Source organism: Anguilla rostrata, chromosome 6 (assembly GCF_018555375.3).
Source record: "Anguilla rostrata isolate EN2019 chromosome 6, ASM1855537v3, whole genome shotgun sequence".
Lineage (NCBI taxonomy): Eukaryota > Metazoa > Chordata > Actinopteri > Anguilliformes > Anguillidae > Anguilla > Anguilla rostrata.
In genome coordinates this window covers 11,598,581-11,617,052 of record NC_057938.1, presented here as the reverse complement: position 1 = coordinate 11,617,052, position 18,472 = coordinate 11,598,581, and the positions used below count along the sequence as shown (strand labels likewise).

The 18,472-nt window shown below is 46.1% G+C and overlaps 1 protein-coding gene across 4 annotated transcripts; it reads left to right on the top strand.

Moving 5' to 3' along the window:
* Positions 1 to 609: 609 nt before the first annotated feature.
* Positions 610 to 17,800, top strand: dhx9 (DEAH (Asp-Glu-Ala-His) box helicase 9). 4 transcript variants are annotated; one of them, XM_064338359.1, is made up of 28 exons: positions 610 to 758; positions 1,458 to 1,584; positions 1,755 to 1,895; positions 2,011 to 2,113; positions 2,492 to 2,634; positions 2,803 to 2,951; positions 4,180 to 4,226; positions 4,963 to 5,099; positions 5,300 to 5,389; positions 5,897 to 6,052; positions 6,337 to 6,414; positions 6,935 to 7,126; positions 7,651 to 7,792; positions 8,400 to 8,482; positions 8,815 to 8,971; positions 10,128 to 10,231; positions 10,539 to 10,752; positions 11,036 to 11,130; positions 11,757 to 11,830; positions 11,986 to 12,138; positions 12,228 to 12,388; positions 12,678 to 12,789; positions 14,012 to 14,173; positions 14,647 to 14,774; positions 15,272 to 15,501; positions 15,826 to 15,941; positions 16,365 to 16,565; positions 17,106 to 17,800. In XM_064338359.1, exons 2-28 carry the CDS (start codon positions 1,474 to 1,476, stop codon positions 17,458 to 17,460), a joined length of 3,834 nt encoding a protein of 1,277 aa, XP_064194429.1. In that variant the 5' UTR covers positions 610 to 758; positions 1,458 to 1,473; the 3' UTR covers positions 17,461 to 17,800. The 4 variants fall into 4 exon arrangements, with proteins under 4 accessions (XP_064194429.1, XP_064194427.1, XP_064194428.1 ...); XM_064338357.1 differs by having other exon boundaries at positions 2,008 to 2,113; XM_064338358.1 differs by lacking the exon at positions 610 to 758 and adding an exon at positions 780 to 888 and having other exon boundaries at positions 2,008 to 2,113.
* Positions 17,801 to 18,472: the final 672 nt, after the last annotated feature.

Genomic DNA, 18,472 nt, shown 5'->3' with positions numbered 1-18,472 from the left:
CTGGACTTTTGAAAAAAACTGGACTGGACTCCCAAAAAAAAACCTGGACTGGATTTTTGAAAAAAACTGGACTGGACTCGGGGGGAAAAAACCTGGACTGGATTTTTGAAAAAAAACTGGACTGGGCTCGGGGGAAAACAACCTGGACTGGATTTAAAAAAAAAAAAACTGGACTGGACCTATTTTTTACAGTCTCTGGACTGGACGGTTTCCTGCTTCTTCTGAGCTATGCGCCCTCATTGAAATGCATTGAGGCTTGAGGACAGTGCCAGTTAAAATTTGAAGCAAGCCCACACATTTCTAGTTACACGTTGTACACATACTGCTGGATATATTACTCTGGAGTAATGGAGTAATGGAGTAATACTCTAGCTTATTCTTCTGCCTAGTTTGGCTTTGCAGATGTTAGACCAGGATAGTGTTCTTTGTTCTCGGCTAGAAATAGCTTTACAAAATAAGTAATTGTACCTTACTGAACCCGTGTTCAGCAGTTGTCTACGATCATGAAAATGCACTTTTGTACGTCGCTTTGGATAAAAGCGTCTGCTAAATGAATGTAATGTAAATGTAATGCTGGATCGACTCACCACAGTAGACACCCCAGCACAGTAGATGGCGCTGCACACCTTTTAGTAAAGGGTACTCTGGCCACTCATCCACTGAAGAAGAAAATAAAATCTGCGGCCGACAGTCAGCCATCTTATGGGCTGTGTGTGCAGTGCGCCGGTTCATCACTGTTGAATACCTGGAGGTTACAGGTTAGTTCAGCAGTAATTTCCCCATACGCTATTTGTTATTATTTTTGTTGTGCATTCGTTTGTTAATTATCTTAGCCTGATTATCGCAGCCACTCATGCGAATGTTAGGCAGCAACACAGAATTTGAGATGTAACGTACCTAACTATAGCTTAGCTCACCCAGTGAACAAGAATGCTCACAGGCAAACCGTTTTATTCATAGACATCTGTGGTTTTATTAACCAGCCGTCGATAGCTATCTATGTTGCATGCTAACATTAGTCGTGTTAAATGACCCGCGACTCTGAAATGCCAAACGGGCTAAATAAATAAAAGCTTGCGGTCCTGCAGTGCTGGTGTCAAATAAACTATTTACAATATCTGTGGCCATAAGGTGTAGATGAAGCGTAGCCAGCTACTAAAAGTAAAGCTAGTAGACCTGAGCTGCAGGAAAAAACATGAAATTATCGTACTGATCTCAGTACCATGTATTTCAAGAACGTGAAATACTGTTAGACATCTGACGACATCTGATACTATTAGCGTGTACAAATTGTCCACAGCCAGCTTGTATTTTCCCTGTTGCTAGCATCATGTTCTGCATCTGTGTACCAATAATTAAAACAAGTCTGCAGCGCCGGCTTGCTTTTTTTACTCAATATATTTTTAATACTGTTATAGTCCATTATTGTTTAATAGGTTAAATTACTGATTTGACAGGTGAACCTCATCCAGAATGGGGGATATTAAGAATTTCCTTTATGCCTGGTGTGGGAAAAAGAAACTCACGCCTAACTATGATATCCGAGCTGCTGGAAACAAAAACAGACAGAAGTTCATGTGTGAGGTGAGTACGGTTAGTTTGTCTGTTTGTCAGTCATCCTCCGTTAGTCATTTAAAAACTTTTTTAAACCTTTAAGATTAAGAGTTTTATTATTGCAACATGGTGGGAAATTTCTCTGCATATTGTCAGTATCTGCGATACTATATGTTTAATGGTGTTTTCCATACCCTCAGGTTCGTGTGGAAGGTTTCAGCTACACTGGAATGGGAAATTCCACTAACAAGAAGGATGCCCAAGCCAACGCTGCCCGTGACTTCATCAATTACCTTGTCCGTGTTGGGCAAGTCAACCCCTCTGAGGTTCCTGCTTTAGGGGTTAGTTCTCAGTTACCTCATCTGTGGTGCTTGGAGATTCTGTAGCAATAACAATTCTGTGAATAAAAATGAAAAGTGTTAGGATTCTCCTTCTCAGTGTCTAATCTCCCAGCAGGCAAGTGTACCTGAGGCTGACGTAGCTGACAGCGGTGGGGGATTTGGCTCACTTCCTGAAAATGGCCCTGTTCCTCCACACTTGATGGTGAAAGCTGAGCAAGGTGAGTTCCCCTCACAATATTCAAAGGCTTTTGATGCTTGCTGACCAACTTTAACACTTATCCCACACTCTGGTTTTGCATTAATCCCAGTCAGTGCACTCATTTTCTCTGGTTAATTTCAGTTATGCAGAATGAGGAGGAACATATGAAAGAGCTCACTTTGAGCTTATTGCTGAATTATACCCTGTAATGACTTAATTGACAACAATGACTGACTTTATTTACATTTCCACAGCTATAATTAACCTACCAGTGGATTGTGTTTGGGCCCCAGGCCAGCACTTAATGCATTGTTGTTAACAATATGTGTTAACAATTATTCGTCAGTTTCTCATGTTGCCGTGTTACAGTCCCCTTTTCCCTTCTTTTTTTTCCCAGAGAGTGCTGATAGTGAGTCCAGCTCTGGGCCTGTTCCAGGAGTCACCGGATTGGGTTACTCTGGCTTCCCCGGTGCCCAGTGGGACCGTGGGGCCAACCTTAAGGACTATTATTCAAAGAAAGAAGAGCAGGAGGCACAGGCAGTGAGTCACAGTTCGTGCCTATCTGTATAAGTGTTTTAAACTGTTCAAATGGTGAGACTTTTACAGAGACATCCCTGTATATTTAAAAACTGTCATATTATCAATCTTTTTCTGTTAAAAAAACTCAATTGAGTGAACATATTTTGTTATTGTTGTTTTTTTCTGAAGACCTTGGAGTCTGAAGAGGTTGATTTAAATGCTGGTCTTCATGGGAACTGGACTTTGGAGAATGCAAAAGCTCGCCTGAACCAGTTCTTCCAGAAGGAGAGGAACCAGACCGATTACAAGTACAGCCAAGTTGGGCCTGAACACAACAGGTCAGGAAGAGTCTGGCAATGTTCTGTACCATGCCTCGCTGTACCACTTCCTGTTTCCTGCATGCTGTGCATTTCATGGGCATTTGTTTGCAACACATTTTTCCCCCTGTTCTCCTTTTATCCTGGTTGTATTTCTTAGCTTATTTTGTAGCCCAGTCTCATAGCTGCAGGATCCTGAGTGAGTCTGGGCCGGTGATCACAGAGGAACCTCATCTGCACAGCGTATATCCAGCCGGCGCTTTGTCTTTGCTCCGCAGCCCTCCCTCTGTAAAGCCATCGTGCCGGAGGATTTGGGGCTCATCGCTGCACAAAGCACAATATGGAAGGGGAACACTGTAGAGCCGCTCACTGGATAAAGTGGCCGTTGATTGTATCTATCTAGGCCGTAGATTCTATGGTGTCAACACTCTGAAGATTGATTCGGCAGCAGTGTGTTTCTCGGCCAGACTGATATGGAGACAGAGCCCTCCTGGGTGTGCTGATAGACCCTAGGAGATCTCGCTGGACACTTCCTGAAAATTCAACGTAGTTTTACAAAAAAACATCTGTTTGTAGTCCAGGCTTCGGTTGAGTAATTAGCAGCTGGACAATACAATCGAAGCATATGTGTAGGGAAATTTGGGGGAACCTCTACTGAGGCTGATGCGCTGGTAAACTTCAAAAGCATCAGCTGTGCTTAAGGATTTGCAGATAATCTCCATTAAACTGCTGGAGTACATATTCTGCGATAATAGACTGCCGTCACCAGATATCACAACCTTCCTGTTGGAAAACCTTGGGAAACATGTGGCGTCCCTTAGGCTGGTCTAAGCTGTCACATGGTTGCATCCGAAGTGGGGTGGGGGAGAGCAGTACTGTGTGGTTGTGATTTCTGGTGTCGCTGTTCCACTTAGGTGTAGGAGGAGCCTTCATGCCCCGAGCGGACTAAAGGCCAATAAGTCTGGCAGAGAAACTCACTGCTGTCCAGGGTTAAGATGAGACGAGTGGAGAATAGCCCTGTGTGTCACAGAGGCTCACTTCACTGTCTCAGGGCCACTGTGCTTCACAGGTTAGTTTCCCTTCAAAATGGTTCCCTTTTGAAAGTAGGCCTTTGGCGTCTGCTCAATATTTGTGTCCTTTTATCCAGTTTAACTCATTAGTTAAAGCTTGTACGTGTTTTTGCAGGGCTTTTTTCCGCTCTTGTAATTCTGTGCGCTCAAGGTGCTAATCTCTGCCCCTTCTCTTTCAGGAGTTTTATTGCCGAAATGAGTATTTTTGTAAGACAGCTCGGTAGAAGTAAGTACGGTTTTGGTATATCTTCAATAGTTCAGAAATTCTACTGTGAAGTTTTTCTGTTAATTAGCCTAATTGGTGGAGCTGCCACATCCTTGAGGGAGACAATAATTGTTAAAATGGTTCGTAAGCTGCTGGGGCTCGTGTTATTTTCATGTTTGTGCTTGGGCCGCATTCATTTACAAGAGCTGAATCGGTACGCTAAATGACACTCAGGCGTAATAATAATGCAACAACAACCATAATAAAACTAAAATCCCAGTACAGCAGTATTCACTAAGTGTAGAAGTCTGTGGCTGGCTCTGTATTGACCCCCCCAAAACAGTATTTTCATTCTAACAATAAAAAATTATAATTATAACCAGAAGTATACCGGCTTATACAAACAATAACGTAGTGATTGCAAAGTTAATTTGTGAGGGGAAAAGACTCATAAGATCAGGATTATCAGAAGGTAACGATGTGTTCAGTGTATCTATATTGATGAATATTTGATTGAAAATATGACATTAATCATTGTGGGCGGCATTATATTAACCCTTTGAATAGTAGGCTTTTTGGAATGTTTACATCAGAATTCAAAGTCAGTGTTCTAGAACTCCATTGCTTCAGTTACCAGTAATGATTGTTACATCAGCTTTAGAATGTTTAGGTAAGAACATTCCAATCGCGTATCTTACACCTTTAAAGGGTCCGTTGCTAACAATATCTGATTAAGCACCATGCCTGAATTTTGTAGAGATCTTTGCCCGTGAACACGGCTCCAACAAGAAGCTGGCCGCGCAGTCCTGCGCCCTGTCCACCGTGCGCCAGCTGTACCATCTCGGGGTGATCGAGGCCTACACGGGCCTGACCAAGAAGAAGGAAGGAGAGACCGTGAGTTTGAGATCGATTTAGCACACTGTGCCATTCTGAGGGACGTCTTCCTGTTTGCGGATTTGTCATTCTCTGTCTAACCTCGCTAGCCCTTCCCCTCTGGCTGTTGCTGACTGATCAGGGTACCCAGAGGTTGCTGGGCTGGGCCCGGCCGGGCCCTGCGGTCAGAGCTGACGAAGCCACGATTCTCTCTCCCGCAGCTGGAGGCGTTCGAGGTGAACGTGGCCCAGGACTTGAAGCAGCAGCTGCTGAGCGTGACCCAGGAGCTGGGGATTAGTGTTCCTCCTGTTGTGAGTGTTTGATGCTGGGGATCAGTTTCCTTTCGTCTGTACGTCTCTGTCGCTGGCGTCAGTGTTCCAGCGCCTGCTAGCTTCTCTAGAGCTGGGGATTAGTGTTCCTCCTGTTGTGAGTGTTTGATGCAGGGGATCAGTTTCATTTTGTCTCTACATCTGTATCGCTGGCGTCAGTGTTCCTGCACCTGATAGCTTCTCTAGTGCTGGGGATTAGTGTTCCTCCACCACTAAGTCAGTAAAATCTTCCCCCTCTATGGAAATGCTTCAGACTACTGGTCAGTACATCCCAATCGCAATGTGAAATCCCCTACTTTTCAGTGACCAGGAAATTACATATACACTTTTTGGCCTGGTTTGGAGTATTGGGGTGTTGTAACACTCTCATCCCCCCATAAATTGCACCCTGATTTGCACTGCACCTTATATTTTACATAGAGAAAGGATGTTGGGCAGATTAAAGTGACACACTTTTTCTCTCTGTTTTTTCCTCCCTCTCTCCTCCAGGATCCCAGCGGCCCTGTATCTCTGGTCCAGCCAAAGATGGCCCACTTTGAGCCGTCGCAGAAGCAGAGCATTGATGGGGTGGTGCCCTGGTCCCCCCCACAGGTCAACTGGAACCCTTGGACAAGTGCCAACATCGACGAGGGCCCTCTGGCCTTTGTGAGTCATTTTCCAAGCCATGCTTCTGCTCTTAAGCCTTATGTGCCAACCTGTTAGTAAGTGCTCTTATCCGTGAGTGACTTACACAGCTTATGTTCTTCATATCTGATGAGCTGTGAAAACCAGCTATTTTCTGTATTATAGTGGCCCCACTACATTAATCCTTTGTGCTTGTGTGAAACCGCTTGCTTGGTGCTCAGGATTGCTGCTTGCCGGTACATGAGTGTCGTCCTGGCTGAAATATGGACCCAAAGGTTTGAAACAAAGATCTTCTGTCTCCGCAGTGCACTCCAGAACAGATCAGTTCAGACCTCCAGAATGAACTGATGTATCAAATGAAAGAGGATCAGAATCTGCAAAAGGTGTGGAAGAGCCCCATGGTCCATTTGATCTGTGTCTAGCTGTTCAGTATTTACCAATTGTACTGAGCTCTCCGACTGCAGTATTTATCATTAGTACTGAGCTCTCCGATTGCTGTATTTATCATTAGTACTGAGCTCTCCGACTGCAGTATGTATCATTAGTACTGAGCTCTCCGACTGCAGTATTTATCATTAGTACTGAGCTCTCTGACTGCAGTATTTATCATTAGTACTGAGCTCTCAGACTGCAGTATTTATCATTAGTACTGAGCCCTCAAACTGCAGTATGTATCATTAGTACTGAGCTCTCAGACTGCAGTATTTATCATTAGTACTGAGCTCTCAGACTGCAGTATTTATCATTAGTACTGAGCTCTCAAACTGCAGTATGTATCATTAGTACTGAGCCCTCAAACTGCAGTATGTATCATTAGTACTGAGCGCTCAGACTGCAGTATTTATTATTAGTACTGCAGTATGTATCATTAGTACTGAGCTCCGTGTCTCTGTTGGCTCGTAGATCATAGAGGACCGTGATCAGCTGCCAGTGAAGAAGTTTGAGGATGAAATCCTGAGGGCCATAGGCAGCAGCCCGGTGGTGATCATCCGCGGTGCCACGGGCTGCGGCAAGACCACCCAGGTGCCGCAGTACATCCTGGACCAGTTCATCACCACCGGGAGGGCCTCCGACTGCAACATCGTCGTCACCCAGGTGAGATTTTATCTGCGAAGCGGGGGCCCTCTGGTCCTTAAGCGCCCGATTAGCGCCATCGCGGCTCCACAGTTTAAAGGGGAAAGGCATTTGTCTGCCTGCGAGCGGTTGTCACACACTGCCGCGGTTCTAGCGGCGCGATGGTTAATCATATTTCTATCCCCGAACAGTCCTATAAATTTCAGTTAATGTTGCTTCATAATGTAGCACTGCAGTATATTATTTATTGATGCGTACAGATGCCTTGCCAAATGAAATTAAGTGATGACTGTAAGGATTTATGAAGCGTAATTGTAGTATTAGCTTTTTTATGTTCGTTTGGCACGGTGACCGGTTTTTTCCTGCGGCAGCAGAAGTTGCTTCAGAAGAGGAGCCAGTTCCTTGCTGGTTTATTTCGTAGGGTTGTTCTTGTTTCTCTGAGACGTCGCGCACGCGGTTTGCGCGCGCATGTTCGTATGTCGTGTGCGTTTGTTGCTTGGCGCGTTTAACGGTGCTCTGCGTTCTCTCCGCTCTGCGTTGGACAGCCGCGGCGCATCAGCGCGGTGTCGGTGGCGGAGCGCGTGGCCTACGAGAGGGGCGAGGAGGTGGGGAAGTGCTGCGGGTACAGCGTGCGCTTCGAGTCGGTCCTGCCCCGCCCGCACGCCAGCGTGCTCTTCTGCACCGTGGGTGAGCGCGCCCTTCCTAAACGTGGGCCCGGTCTGCTCTCGTTTCCTCTGCTGCACCGTCTGGCCTTCGTTGAATTTGCTTCGAAATCAGAGCGAGTCTCTCCCTGCTCATGTACTCAGAGCTACTGCACTCACTGAAATGCTACCGTACTCACTGAAATGCTACTGCACTCACTGAAATGCTACCGTACTCACTGAAATGCTACTGCACTCACTGAAATGCTACCGTACTCACTGAAATGCTACTGCACTCACTGAAATGCTACCGTACTCACTGAAATGCTACTGTACTCACTGAAATGCTACCGTACTCACTGAAATGCTACTGTACTCACTGAAATGCTACTGTACTCACTGAAATGCTACTGTACTCACTGAAATGCTACCGTACTCACTGAAATGCTACTGTACTCACTGAAATGCTACCGTACTCACTGAAATGCACTTCAGTGCTGCTTTACACTACAGGCTTTCTGCTTTACACTTCATGCCCGCCGCCGAAACATTCTGTGCCGTTGGAATCCTGCATTCGCTGGTGTATATTTGCGAAAAGTTGGCTGCTTTTGTAACGATATGAAAGGTGTTTTACTAATGTCTTGTTCCTGTAGGCGTTCTTCTGAGGAAGTTGGAATCTGGCATCCGGGGAATTAGCCACGTGATCGTGGATGAAATCCACGAGAGAGACATCAACGTAAGTGCTGTGTGCCCGAAGCGAGCCGATCTTTCCTGCGATGTTTTGCGGGAGCGTCCCGTTTGTTTGCCTTCAAGGTCACTCTTAGGCTAAGGGCACTTAGCCTTTGGTAAAGCCAAAATGTAATCAAATATGTCATAAAACAAAACTAATTTAAAAAATTCATTTGCTGAGAAGCTCGTTCCCATCTGTTGTCAGACTACATGAGTGTGTGGGAACGTATTAGAATGATTAAGGGCGTGCGTCTTGTGTTGAGCACAGCGGTGTGCGTGTGCAGACAGCGATAGCATGCCGGGAGACGCTGGACTAACGGCCATTTTGCGGCTCCCCAGACGGACTTCCTCATGGTGGTGCTGCGAGACGTGGTCCAGGCCTACCCGGAGGTGCGCGTCATCCTCATGTCGGCCACCATCGACACCAGCATGTTCCGCGAGTACTTCTTCAACTGCCCCGTGATCGAGGTGTTCGGCCGCACCTTCCCCGTGCAGGGTAGGGGCTCAGCCTTGCCCACTTGGCTACCGAAGCCGTTCAGCGTTAGCGTCCTCTGTCCCTGTTTTACTCCAGACGGCGTGATGCGCAATGCCAGTGGAACGCTAGTATACATGAAGAAGTAGGAGCTGGGGACAGAGTGGAAACATTTTCATTTTTTGAATTGTGCACCGGTCTGCATTTTTACTCCAAAGTTGCAGTGGGAGCCATTGATGCTGCTATAGTTCACAGCAAATAGTATTGACACCAGCCTGTTCCAGGAGTACTTTTTCAACTGCCCCGTGATCAAGGTGGTGGGCTGCACGTTCCCTGTGGAGCTCCTTTCTCTGAGCCTGTTAGCCACTCGTTGGCCTGAAGCACAGCGTGCGTTTTGTATGGGACTGCAACCTCGGCCCCGCATCGCAGTAACAACCGATTCATTCAGGGTCCGCTGTTCAGCATTCCAGACGTCGCACACACAGTAAATCTGAAACATTTGCACCAAGTATGGGGCTGCTGTGATTCTGTAGTCAGATCACTGTTTTCTGGTATAAATCTAATTCCGTAACGTAAAGGATTTTGGCGGTTATGTGTTCAGATGCACATGAAAATGCAGCTCCTTTGTGATTTAGGATTCACGCCGGGCTTTCGGTGCTGTAAAGCTCCCGGTCCCGGGTGCGTGCGAGATGAAAGCTGAGCGGTAATTATTAGGAGCACGTACGCTTGACTGATCGCTTGTCTCGCGGCCAGTCCAGTGGCAGCAGGTGGTGTTGTTTGTTTCTTCAATGTGTGTGCGCGTGTGTGTGACTGTGTGTGTGTGTGTGTGTGTGCGCGTTTGTGTTTGTCTGCGTGTTTGTTCATGTCTGTGTGTGTGTGCGTGTGTGTGTGTGTGAGCGTGTCTGTGTGTGTGAGTGTTTATGTGTGTGCGTGCGTGTGTGTGTGCGTGTGTACGCGCGTTTGTGTGTGTCTTGTACGTGTGAGTTAATGTATCCTATATTTATTACTTGGTTTCAGAGGTTTGAGATGATTGATGTGTTAGCGACTGGGATATGATGCCCTTATTCTTGTGCTAATGGATGCTGCTGCGATGATGTACAGTCTAGTGAAGGGCTCCGTGTCCATTATGTTCAGAAATGCTGTAAAACATCACTCACCTCCCACCCCCCTCCTCCCCCAGAGTACTTCCTGGAGGACTGCATTCAGATGACCAAGTTCACTCCTCCCCCCATGGAGAAGAAGAGAAAGGACAAGGAAGAAGAGGGGGAAGGAGGAGACGAGGAGGTACTGCGACTTTGTTTTTGCGTGACTGACAGCCCACCAAACCAATGAGAATTATTCATTCCACCTCAACCCCCAAAAAACATTGCCTATGCACATATCTCATAAATGTGCTGGTGCTCTGAAACATGGTATCCTTATATCTACAGAACTTTGTCTCCCCCTATATTTAGCAGTCTTGTGGTGTAATGGTTGCTCATACAGCACACTTGTATTGTGCTGGGTAAGCAGTAGATTCGCCTCAAGCCCAGTGTTCAGGCTGCAGCGGGGTTAAGTCGCATTCCCGTCTCTCTGTTTTGCCGTGTTGCAGACTAACTGTAACACCATTTGCGGGCCTGAGTACGGCCCTCAGACCAAGAGCACTATGGGGCAGATGAATGAGAAGGAGACGTCCTTCGAGCTGATCGAGGCGCTGCTCAAGTACATCGAGACGCTGGGGGTCCCCGGGGCCGTGCTGGTGTTCCTGCCCGGCTGGAACCTCATCTACTCCATGCAGAAGCACCTGGAGATGAACCCTCACTTCAGTACGTCGCCCACGCGCAACGCACACACGCACGCACGCACACGCACATACTCGCACACACTCATATGTGCAGGGCACTCTGTCTCACACACACACACACACATACGTGCACACTCACACATGAACTCTCACGTGCACTCGCGCACACACACTCGTGTGTACACATGCACGCGTACACGCATAAACGTGCACGCACACGCGCAGCACTGCAACCTCCATACAAACCTACATCTGTGTTGTGCTACATACGGTCACGGGCCTGTGTTCTGTGATTTGTGTTGCAGGCAGCCATCGGTACAAAGTTCTTCCACTTCATTCCCAAATTCCCAGAGAAGAGCAGCGCAGGGTCTTTGAAAGCTTGCCAGAGAACATGACTAAAGTAAGAGTCTTCACAGCAGTGCCTGACAATATCACTAAGGGGATTACCTTCAAGCCCTCGAATGAAAGTGTAGCTTGTGTCTGTGCTTGTGCTTGCGGCAGAACTGGGGCTACTGTCTTTTAAATGGAGACGCTACCGAAGCTGTTTAACATTAGCGTCCTCTGTCCTCGTGATGCAGTATGCCAGTGGAATGCTAGTAGACATTCCTTATGTGGGGGAGTAGTAGCTGGGGACAGAGTGCAGCCATTTTCATTTTTTGAATTGTGCACTTGTCTGCATTGTTACACCAAAGTTGCAGTGGGAGCCATTGATGCTGCAGTAGTTTATAGCAAATAATACGGAGGACTTGCTATAATTGGCTTAGAGACGCCCCTAACAAGTGTTATGAGCCGGGTTGTACGATTCCCTTGCTATAAGAAATGAAAGCTGGCTACGTGGCTAATGTTCGTTTGCTATAGTTATTTAGCCATCTGTAAGTCGGCGAGCTGTGGTGCATCAAGATATCACGGATAGCTTTGGAGCCTTTGTGCTGTGGAGCTTGCCTTTCGTTTGTGTGGAATTCTTGTCTTAAAAATGATTTCTCTCTTTTGCTTGGTAAGCTTACGTTCTACAATTCAACTTTATAGGTTATCCTGTCAACCAATATTGCTGAGACAAGTATTACCATCAACGATGTTGTTTATGTCATTGACTCTTGCAAGTAAGTACTTTTCTCATTTCCACAGGCCTGTAAGGCTTGCTATTGATGGGCCTCGTTGTGCCATTCCTAGTAAATCTACCATTTGGACTTCCACCAAATCTAATTTGGAGCTTTTATGCCTTGCAATAACCGTAGGATTTGTTTTACCTCCAAAGGCAGAAGGTCAAGCTTTTCACGTCTCATAACAACATGACAAACTACGCCACTGTCTGGGCGTCCAAGACCAACCTGGAGCAGAGGAAGGGTCGGGCGGGCAGGGTGCGGCCTGGATTCTGCTTCCACCTGTGCAGCCGGGCCCGCTTCGACAAGTGAGCTGCCGCCAGGGGGCGGGGGGGGGTGTCGGTCACGATGAACGCAGCACCGGCGGTCGCTAATCTGTGCGCGTCGCCCCCTGCAGGCTGGAGACCCACATGACGCCGGAGATCTTCCGCACCCCCCTGCACGAGATCGCGCTGAGCATCAAGCTACTGCGCCTGGGTGCCATCGGCCACTTCCTGTCCAAAGCCATCGAGCCGCCGCCGCTGGACGCCGTCATCGAGGCCGAGCACACGCTGAGAGGTGCGCGCGGAGACTGCGACTGATTCGCTGCCTTAGCAACCAGAGATGAAAGGAGAAACTGTACCTATCATTGATCGATTGAGTTTTATTTGATGCTCATCTGAAAAATACAAGAGGAATTTCAAGTAGGAAGATCATCAAGTAGCAATCTTAAAACTATCAAGGAGAACATTGGAAAGCTTATTTTCATTGTGGGCCTTAAATACCTTAAAAACCTACGACTCAGCGATTATCTTGCAGATGTGAACGGTGAAATGGTTTGTGCGAATAACCTTTGATTTGTGTCTAGATCTGGATGCGCTGGACTCCAGTGATGAGTTGACTCCTCTGGGCCGAATCCTAGCCAAGCTGCCCATCGAACCCCGGCTCGGCAAGATGATGATTATGGGCTGCACTTTCAAGTGAGTCCCGTTGTGCTTCCCCAGCAGAGAGACTAATGGGGAGTGTTGCATCCTGCTGTCTCTAAGTGTGTATGAACTCCATAATTGGTGGCGCTACAGTGAGCTACTGCTTGAAAAGATGACTGATAAAACCAGTGGGATGCTAATAGCATGTGGTAGCTGTGCCAGTTCTCGGTTTCATTAAACCAGACTTTAGTCTCATTGCAAGCAGATGGATGTGAACATGGGAATGGTGATATTTAGGAAGGGAGCAGCATTTTCCATTTGTCTATATGCCAGAATTTTCTTGAGTGGTTCTTCGCTACACAGTGTGATTTAAGGTGTGAGAATTTTAGGCTATTTCTCCTGTGTTTATTCTATTCAGTGTAATAAATTCGATCCACAATTCCATTTCAGTACAAATCAAACACTGTCTCTGAAATCTGATTTAACTGTATTGTTCAATTGTGATAAAAGCAGCCACTAATTGAAAATGTGCTATGCTGGCTAGCAGGCTAAGTGCTGGTAGGTTGTAGGTCGGTAGTTGTACCGTGTATTCATTCATGCTAATCTTTACTCGGTAATATTGTACTAAACGGTCTGGTTTGTTGGCTTTAAATGTGAGTTTGTCATGCCTGACTAAGATTAACTAGATAATGTATAGACTGTGAGGGAGCATCTTGTGGTTTGTGTGTTGGTAGTTAATGTGGCAGCGATGTGGGAGGTTACATTTGGGTTAAGTTGCCAGTTGGTTAGCTTGTAATATTGTGTACAGTCCTCCTGAGGACATTCCCCCAGCGCTGACTGAATGTTGAGGTTCACTCTAATCAGGTGTGCTTGTTCCGTGTGCGTGTTCAGTCCAAGCCGAAAAGCAGGCAGCGTGAAATTGGCTCATTAATCACCGCTGTTGCCGCTGTTGTGTGGACAGCGATGTCATTTTTTATGTGCGTTTTCTATTTGGTATGATGCTCGCCATGTCAGTGTTAGCCAGCTGATTGTTCACTGAATATTACAAATACGTGCAGGTTTTGTGACCCAACAGATATATCGCAGCTGGAAACTGAATTGAACATTAGTCCTATCTGCATTTTCAATGTGCAGAACATTTGTTCCTGCATTCATTAAATGTGTTCTGTGTGAGAACTGCAGAATTCTTAATACAACCTCTGCAGTAGTTTAGCACAGTAGCTGTTACCCTCTAACGGTGGCTTGTGCGCTTCACTCGCGTATGTTTGCCCTGCAGTGTTGGGGACGCCATGTGCACCATCTCCGCCGCCTCCTGCTTCCCCGAGCCCTTTCTCAACGAGGGCAGGCGCCTGGGCTTCGTCCACAGGAACTTCGCAGGGTCGCGGTTCTCCGACCACGTGGCTCTCCTCTCAGTCTTCCAGGCCTGGGACGATGCACGGTAAGAGACTGAACCAAGCTCTGCTGTCTCATGCTTATTGTACTTACAGACAGTACAGGAGTGTACCATCTTGTGCTTTTACATAGGTCTACTGTCTCATGTTTATACACACAGAGATGTCTACTGTCTCATACTCATTATTAGGATGGTACAGGGATGTAGTCTGATGCTTATTATAATTACAGATGGGTCTGTCATCTCATTATTAATCATACAGTGGAGAGGTCTACTGACTTCCCACTATTAATAGGTCTACTGTCTCACCTTTATTAATACACTTACAGAGGAGACGATGATCTCACCACACTTACAGTTTTAATACTTTTACGCAGATTTACAGAGCAAAAGCACATACAGGGCCCATAAACCTACTTTGTTGTAAAACAATAAACATCCTGATAGGATGGATTATTTAAGGAGCTGCAGATGGAGTACGAGAGCAGTTTGACAGTGTGCTGTGTCCTCTGCTTTAGAATGGGAGGTGAAGATTCAGAAATCTCATTCTGCGAGCACAAGCGTCTCAACATGTCCACCCTGCGCATGACCTGGGAGGCCAAAGTCCAGCTCAAAGACATTCTCATCAACTCCGGCTTCCCCGAAGGTCCGCCCCTCCATTACCTCAGCCGCCACTTCCTCCTCTGTGAAGGAGAAACGGACCCCACGGCACGAGCACCCCATTAATTGAACTGGGTCCTATTAATCCCTCCTCGGAAAACTCATTCATTTATCTTCCCGCCGCTGTTTGTTTTTAAATTACATTTTCTACAAATGCAGATTTAATTATCCGTTTGGCGGCCTTTGATTAAATGCATAAATATTCCCGCGAGGAGGTTTTAGCTTCCTTAGTTTCACTCTGTCATAAAATCTTAAGATTATAAAGAATATGTGTGCAACGGGGTGTGGAGGTATCCTCTCTCAAGCACGTAACCGTACGAAATCTATGGTCTTGTTTCAGTTTGGCCATCGCTAGGCCCTGGCAAATTTCTGTTGGAATTGCCAGCGGCCTAACCATGGCAGCCTAAGACCTAACCATGTCTTAGCGGTACATGTCATCTGTCATAATGCGTTTTAAGACTGCGCCTTCACTTTGGATGACAGAATGCCTGATGACGCAAATGTTCAACAACGTCGGGCCGGATAACAACCTGGACGTGGTGATCTCTCTCCTGGCCTTCGGCTCCTACCCCAACGTGTGCTACCACAAGGAGAAGAGGAAGATCCTCACCACGGAGGGCCGCAACGCCCTCATCCACAAGTCCTCCGTCAACTGCCCCTTCAGCAGCCATGACATGAAGTACCCGTCGCCGTTCTTTGTGTTTGGGGAGAAGGCGAGTGAGCTGTGTCCATACCCACTGCCTGCGCAGAAACTTTCCTGTGTTTCCTTATTGTATGCTTTAAGATCAGGAAAATTAGCATGGGTGCCCAAATATGATACAGAAGTAGGCTTTGGCATGCTTAAATATAAAAGCTAATCATTATGTAAATTATTGAAGAGACTTTGATTTTGTGAGCACAAAATTCAAATGACAAGTTATCCGAGTAGTGAATGTGTGGGTATTGTGATGGATACATTAGTGTAGTGTTACCTACAGCTAAAAAGTAATTTGAAGATGTAATAACAGCATTTTTTTTTCAACTGAATTCATTATCAGATCCGGACTCGAGCCGTCTCTGCTAAAGGAATGACCTTGGTCAGCCCCCTGCAGCTGCTGCTTTTTGCTACAAAGAAAATCATGTCAGACGGTGAAATTGTTACACTGGATGACTGGTATGTTTCCGTAACACTGGGTGACTGGTATGTGTCTGTCACACTGGATGACTGGTATGTGTCTGTCACACTGGATGACTGGTATTTGTCTGTCACACTGGATGACTGGTATGTGTCTGTCACACTGGATGACTGGTATTTGTCCGTCACACTGGATGACTGGTATGTCCGTAACACTGGATGACTGGTATTTGTCTGTGACCCTGGATGACTGGTATTTGTCTGTGACACTGGATGACTGGTATGTGTCCGCAACACTGGATGACTGGTATGTGTCCATAACACTGGATGACTGGCGTGTCCATGACACTGGCTGACTGGTATGTGTCCATAGTACTGGTTGTGGTTTAGGCATGTGTGGCTTTCTCCAGTGTTTTTCCATTACAGAAAGGATGTGCATGTTTAAATTTGTTTTTGTTTAAGGATCAAACTGAAGATTGACCACGATGTGGCAGGCTGCATAGCTGGCCTAAGAGCCGGAATGGAGGCTCTAGTGGTGGAGGTGACTAAAGACCCAGAGTACATCCGTCAGATGGACCCTTTGAACGAGCGCATGCTCAATGTCATCCGCCTCATCTCCAAACCCTCTGCAGCCGGCCTGAACCTGATGGTCAACAACCCGCGGTAAGTATATGACTGCATCTCATAAGCCCAAAAAAACATTGCTCCAGACTGCGTTAAGACTGAAAAATACAAGTTCATGTCAGTTGCTCTCCTCATTGCATCTCGCTCCAAGAGCCAGTTGTAGATCATCTTTGACTTCCTGGTCTTGGGAGGCCTGTCTAACGATCTAGAGTTAGTCCAGTTTAAATGCAGACAATACTCAAAATATTATGAATACTTTAAAATGATTCTGTATTGTGTTTTGCATGCACTGATAACAAATTTCTCAGAATTAATCCTGTTTATATTCAAATAGAAAATATAGCAACGTCTTTTTTACATGAAAATGTGCCAACATTTCGGTTGTCTGCCAGTATTCCAGTTGCAACGTGTTGTAATTTTGACTTGTATTCTCAGCAGACCTTCAGCCATGATTATAATAACCGTGCTTCAAATGGGAAGATGGCGAGATGAAGCCATGCCAGAGCGTGCTTCATGGTAATGTGCCCTTTCCTGTATAGGCCATTCTCTTGGCTAAAAGGGTCTGTTCTTCCTCCTCAGGTTTGGAGACGGTCCACGGCCTCCCAAAATGCCGAGGTTTGATGGGGGAGGCGGAGGGTTCCAGGGGCGGGGAGGCTATCGTGGTGGAGGCGGCCTGGGGTACCAAGGAGGAGGAGGAGGATACAGGGGAGGTGGTGGGGGAGGCTACAGAGGAGGCGGTGGGGGAGGTTACAGGGGAGGTGGTGGGGGAGGCTACAGGGGAGGTGGTGGAGGAGGTTACAGGGGAGGTGGAGGGGGTGGTTACAGGGGAGGTGGAGGCTTTGGGGGGGGCGGTGGTTATGGAGGTGGAGGCAGGGGTGGGTATGGAGGTGGGGGCAGGGGCGGTTATGGAGGTGGAGACAGAGGTGGATTTTAGTTTTAAAAAAGAAAAAAACAGTAGGGTTTTTCACGAAGTATGTCTTGCCATTCGTCATGATTTAATAAATATTTTAGATGTTCAGTATTTGTTTATTTTTGATTCAGGGGTATAAGGGCAACTGAAACTGATGGCAAAAAGTACTCCTAATTTGACCCGTTAAAAGGAACAAGGTTCAGTAAATCGGGGCTTAAATTGAAAATGTAAAAATTACTTGCCTTTAAACCAAAGTTGTGCGTTTTTGCAATTAATGTGGTATCCCTTTTTTGAAGACTTGTGTTACTGAAGTTTGGCTAAATATGAATATGTGTAGATGTATAATAAACAAATGTCATTTGTACTACTTTTTTCTGACTGAATGCTCACAGTGCTTTCCACCAAAGGTCAGTGGGTAGCAAAAATAAAAGCATGGTTATAAAAGTACCTCTACAAAATTTATACATGTTGAATAAAAGAAATGCTGTTGCATAAATAACATTTATATTTTGTATTAAAATTGAATTAAACATTTCTATATTGATCCCCACAAATGTTAAATCGAAACGTAATTGAATTATTTACTAGTACTTCCACAAGAGGGCGGCAGACACCATTGAGAGATCACCACGATAAAAAGAATCACATTTTGCTGAAAGAGCCATTCCTACCATTTCCAACATGAGCTGAATACAGGTTTGTGCTGGATCCAAGACTCCCCTGTTGTGATGGTATGCAATTACTTGTTTGGAAAGGAAGGCACCATTATGATACACAGCACACCATGCAGTGTTCTTCAGCAGTGGGACAGGGAAACGAGAATAAGGAGACAGAAGGGCTTTGGGTACAGCTCCAAATAAATGTCCACAATTTCAGTACACTGATGTCTGGGTAATCACATTCCTATGCTGTTTCACATAGGGCTTACAGTATGCAGAAAAGCCATGGTCTCTGGTCACCTCTGATCAGACAAGTCTTTTGTTTTTCTTTTTAGGCCAGTTCATAAACTGTATGCAAAATTACTCCATAGTATATA

Bases quoted from the DNA above. Each gene is read 5' to 3' on its own strand.
- dhx9 (XM_064338357.1), top strand. From the start codon at position 1,474: ATGGGGGATATTAAGAATTTCCTTTATGCCTGGTGTGGGAAAAAGAAA. The intron at 6,053-6,336 runs GTGAGTCATTTT...CTGTCTCCGCAG, and splicing joins ACGAGGGCCCTCTGGCCTTT to TGCACTCCAGAACAGATCAG. The intron at 10,753-11,035 runs GTACGTCGCCCA...TTTGTGTTGCAG, and splicing joins GGAGATGAACCCTCACTTCA to GCAGCCATCGGTACAAAGTT.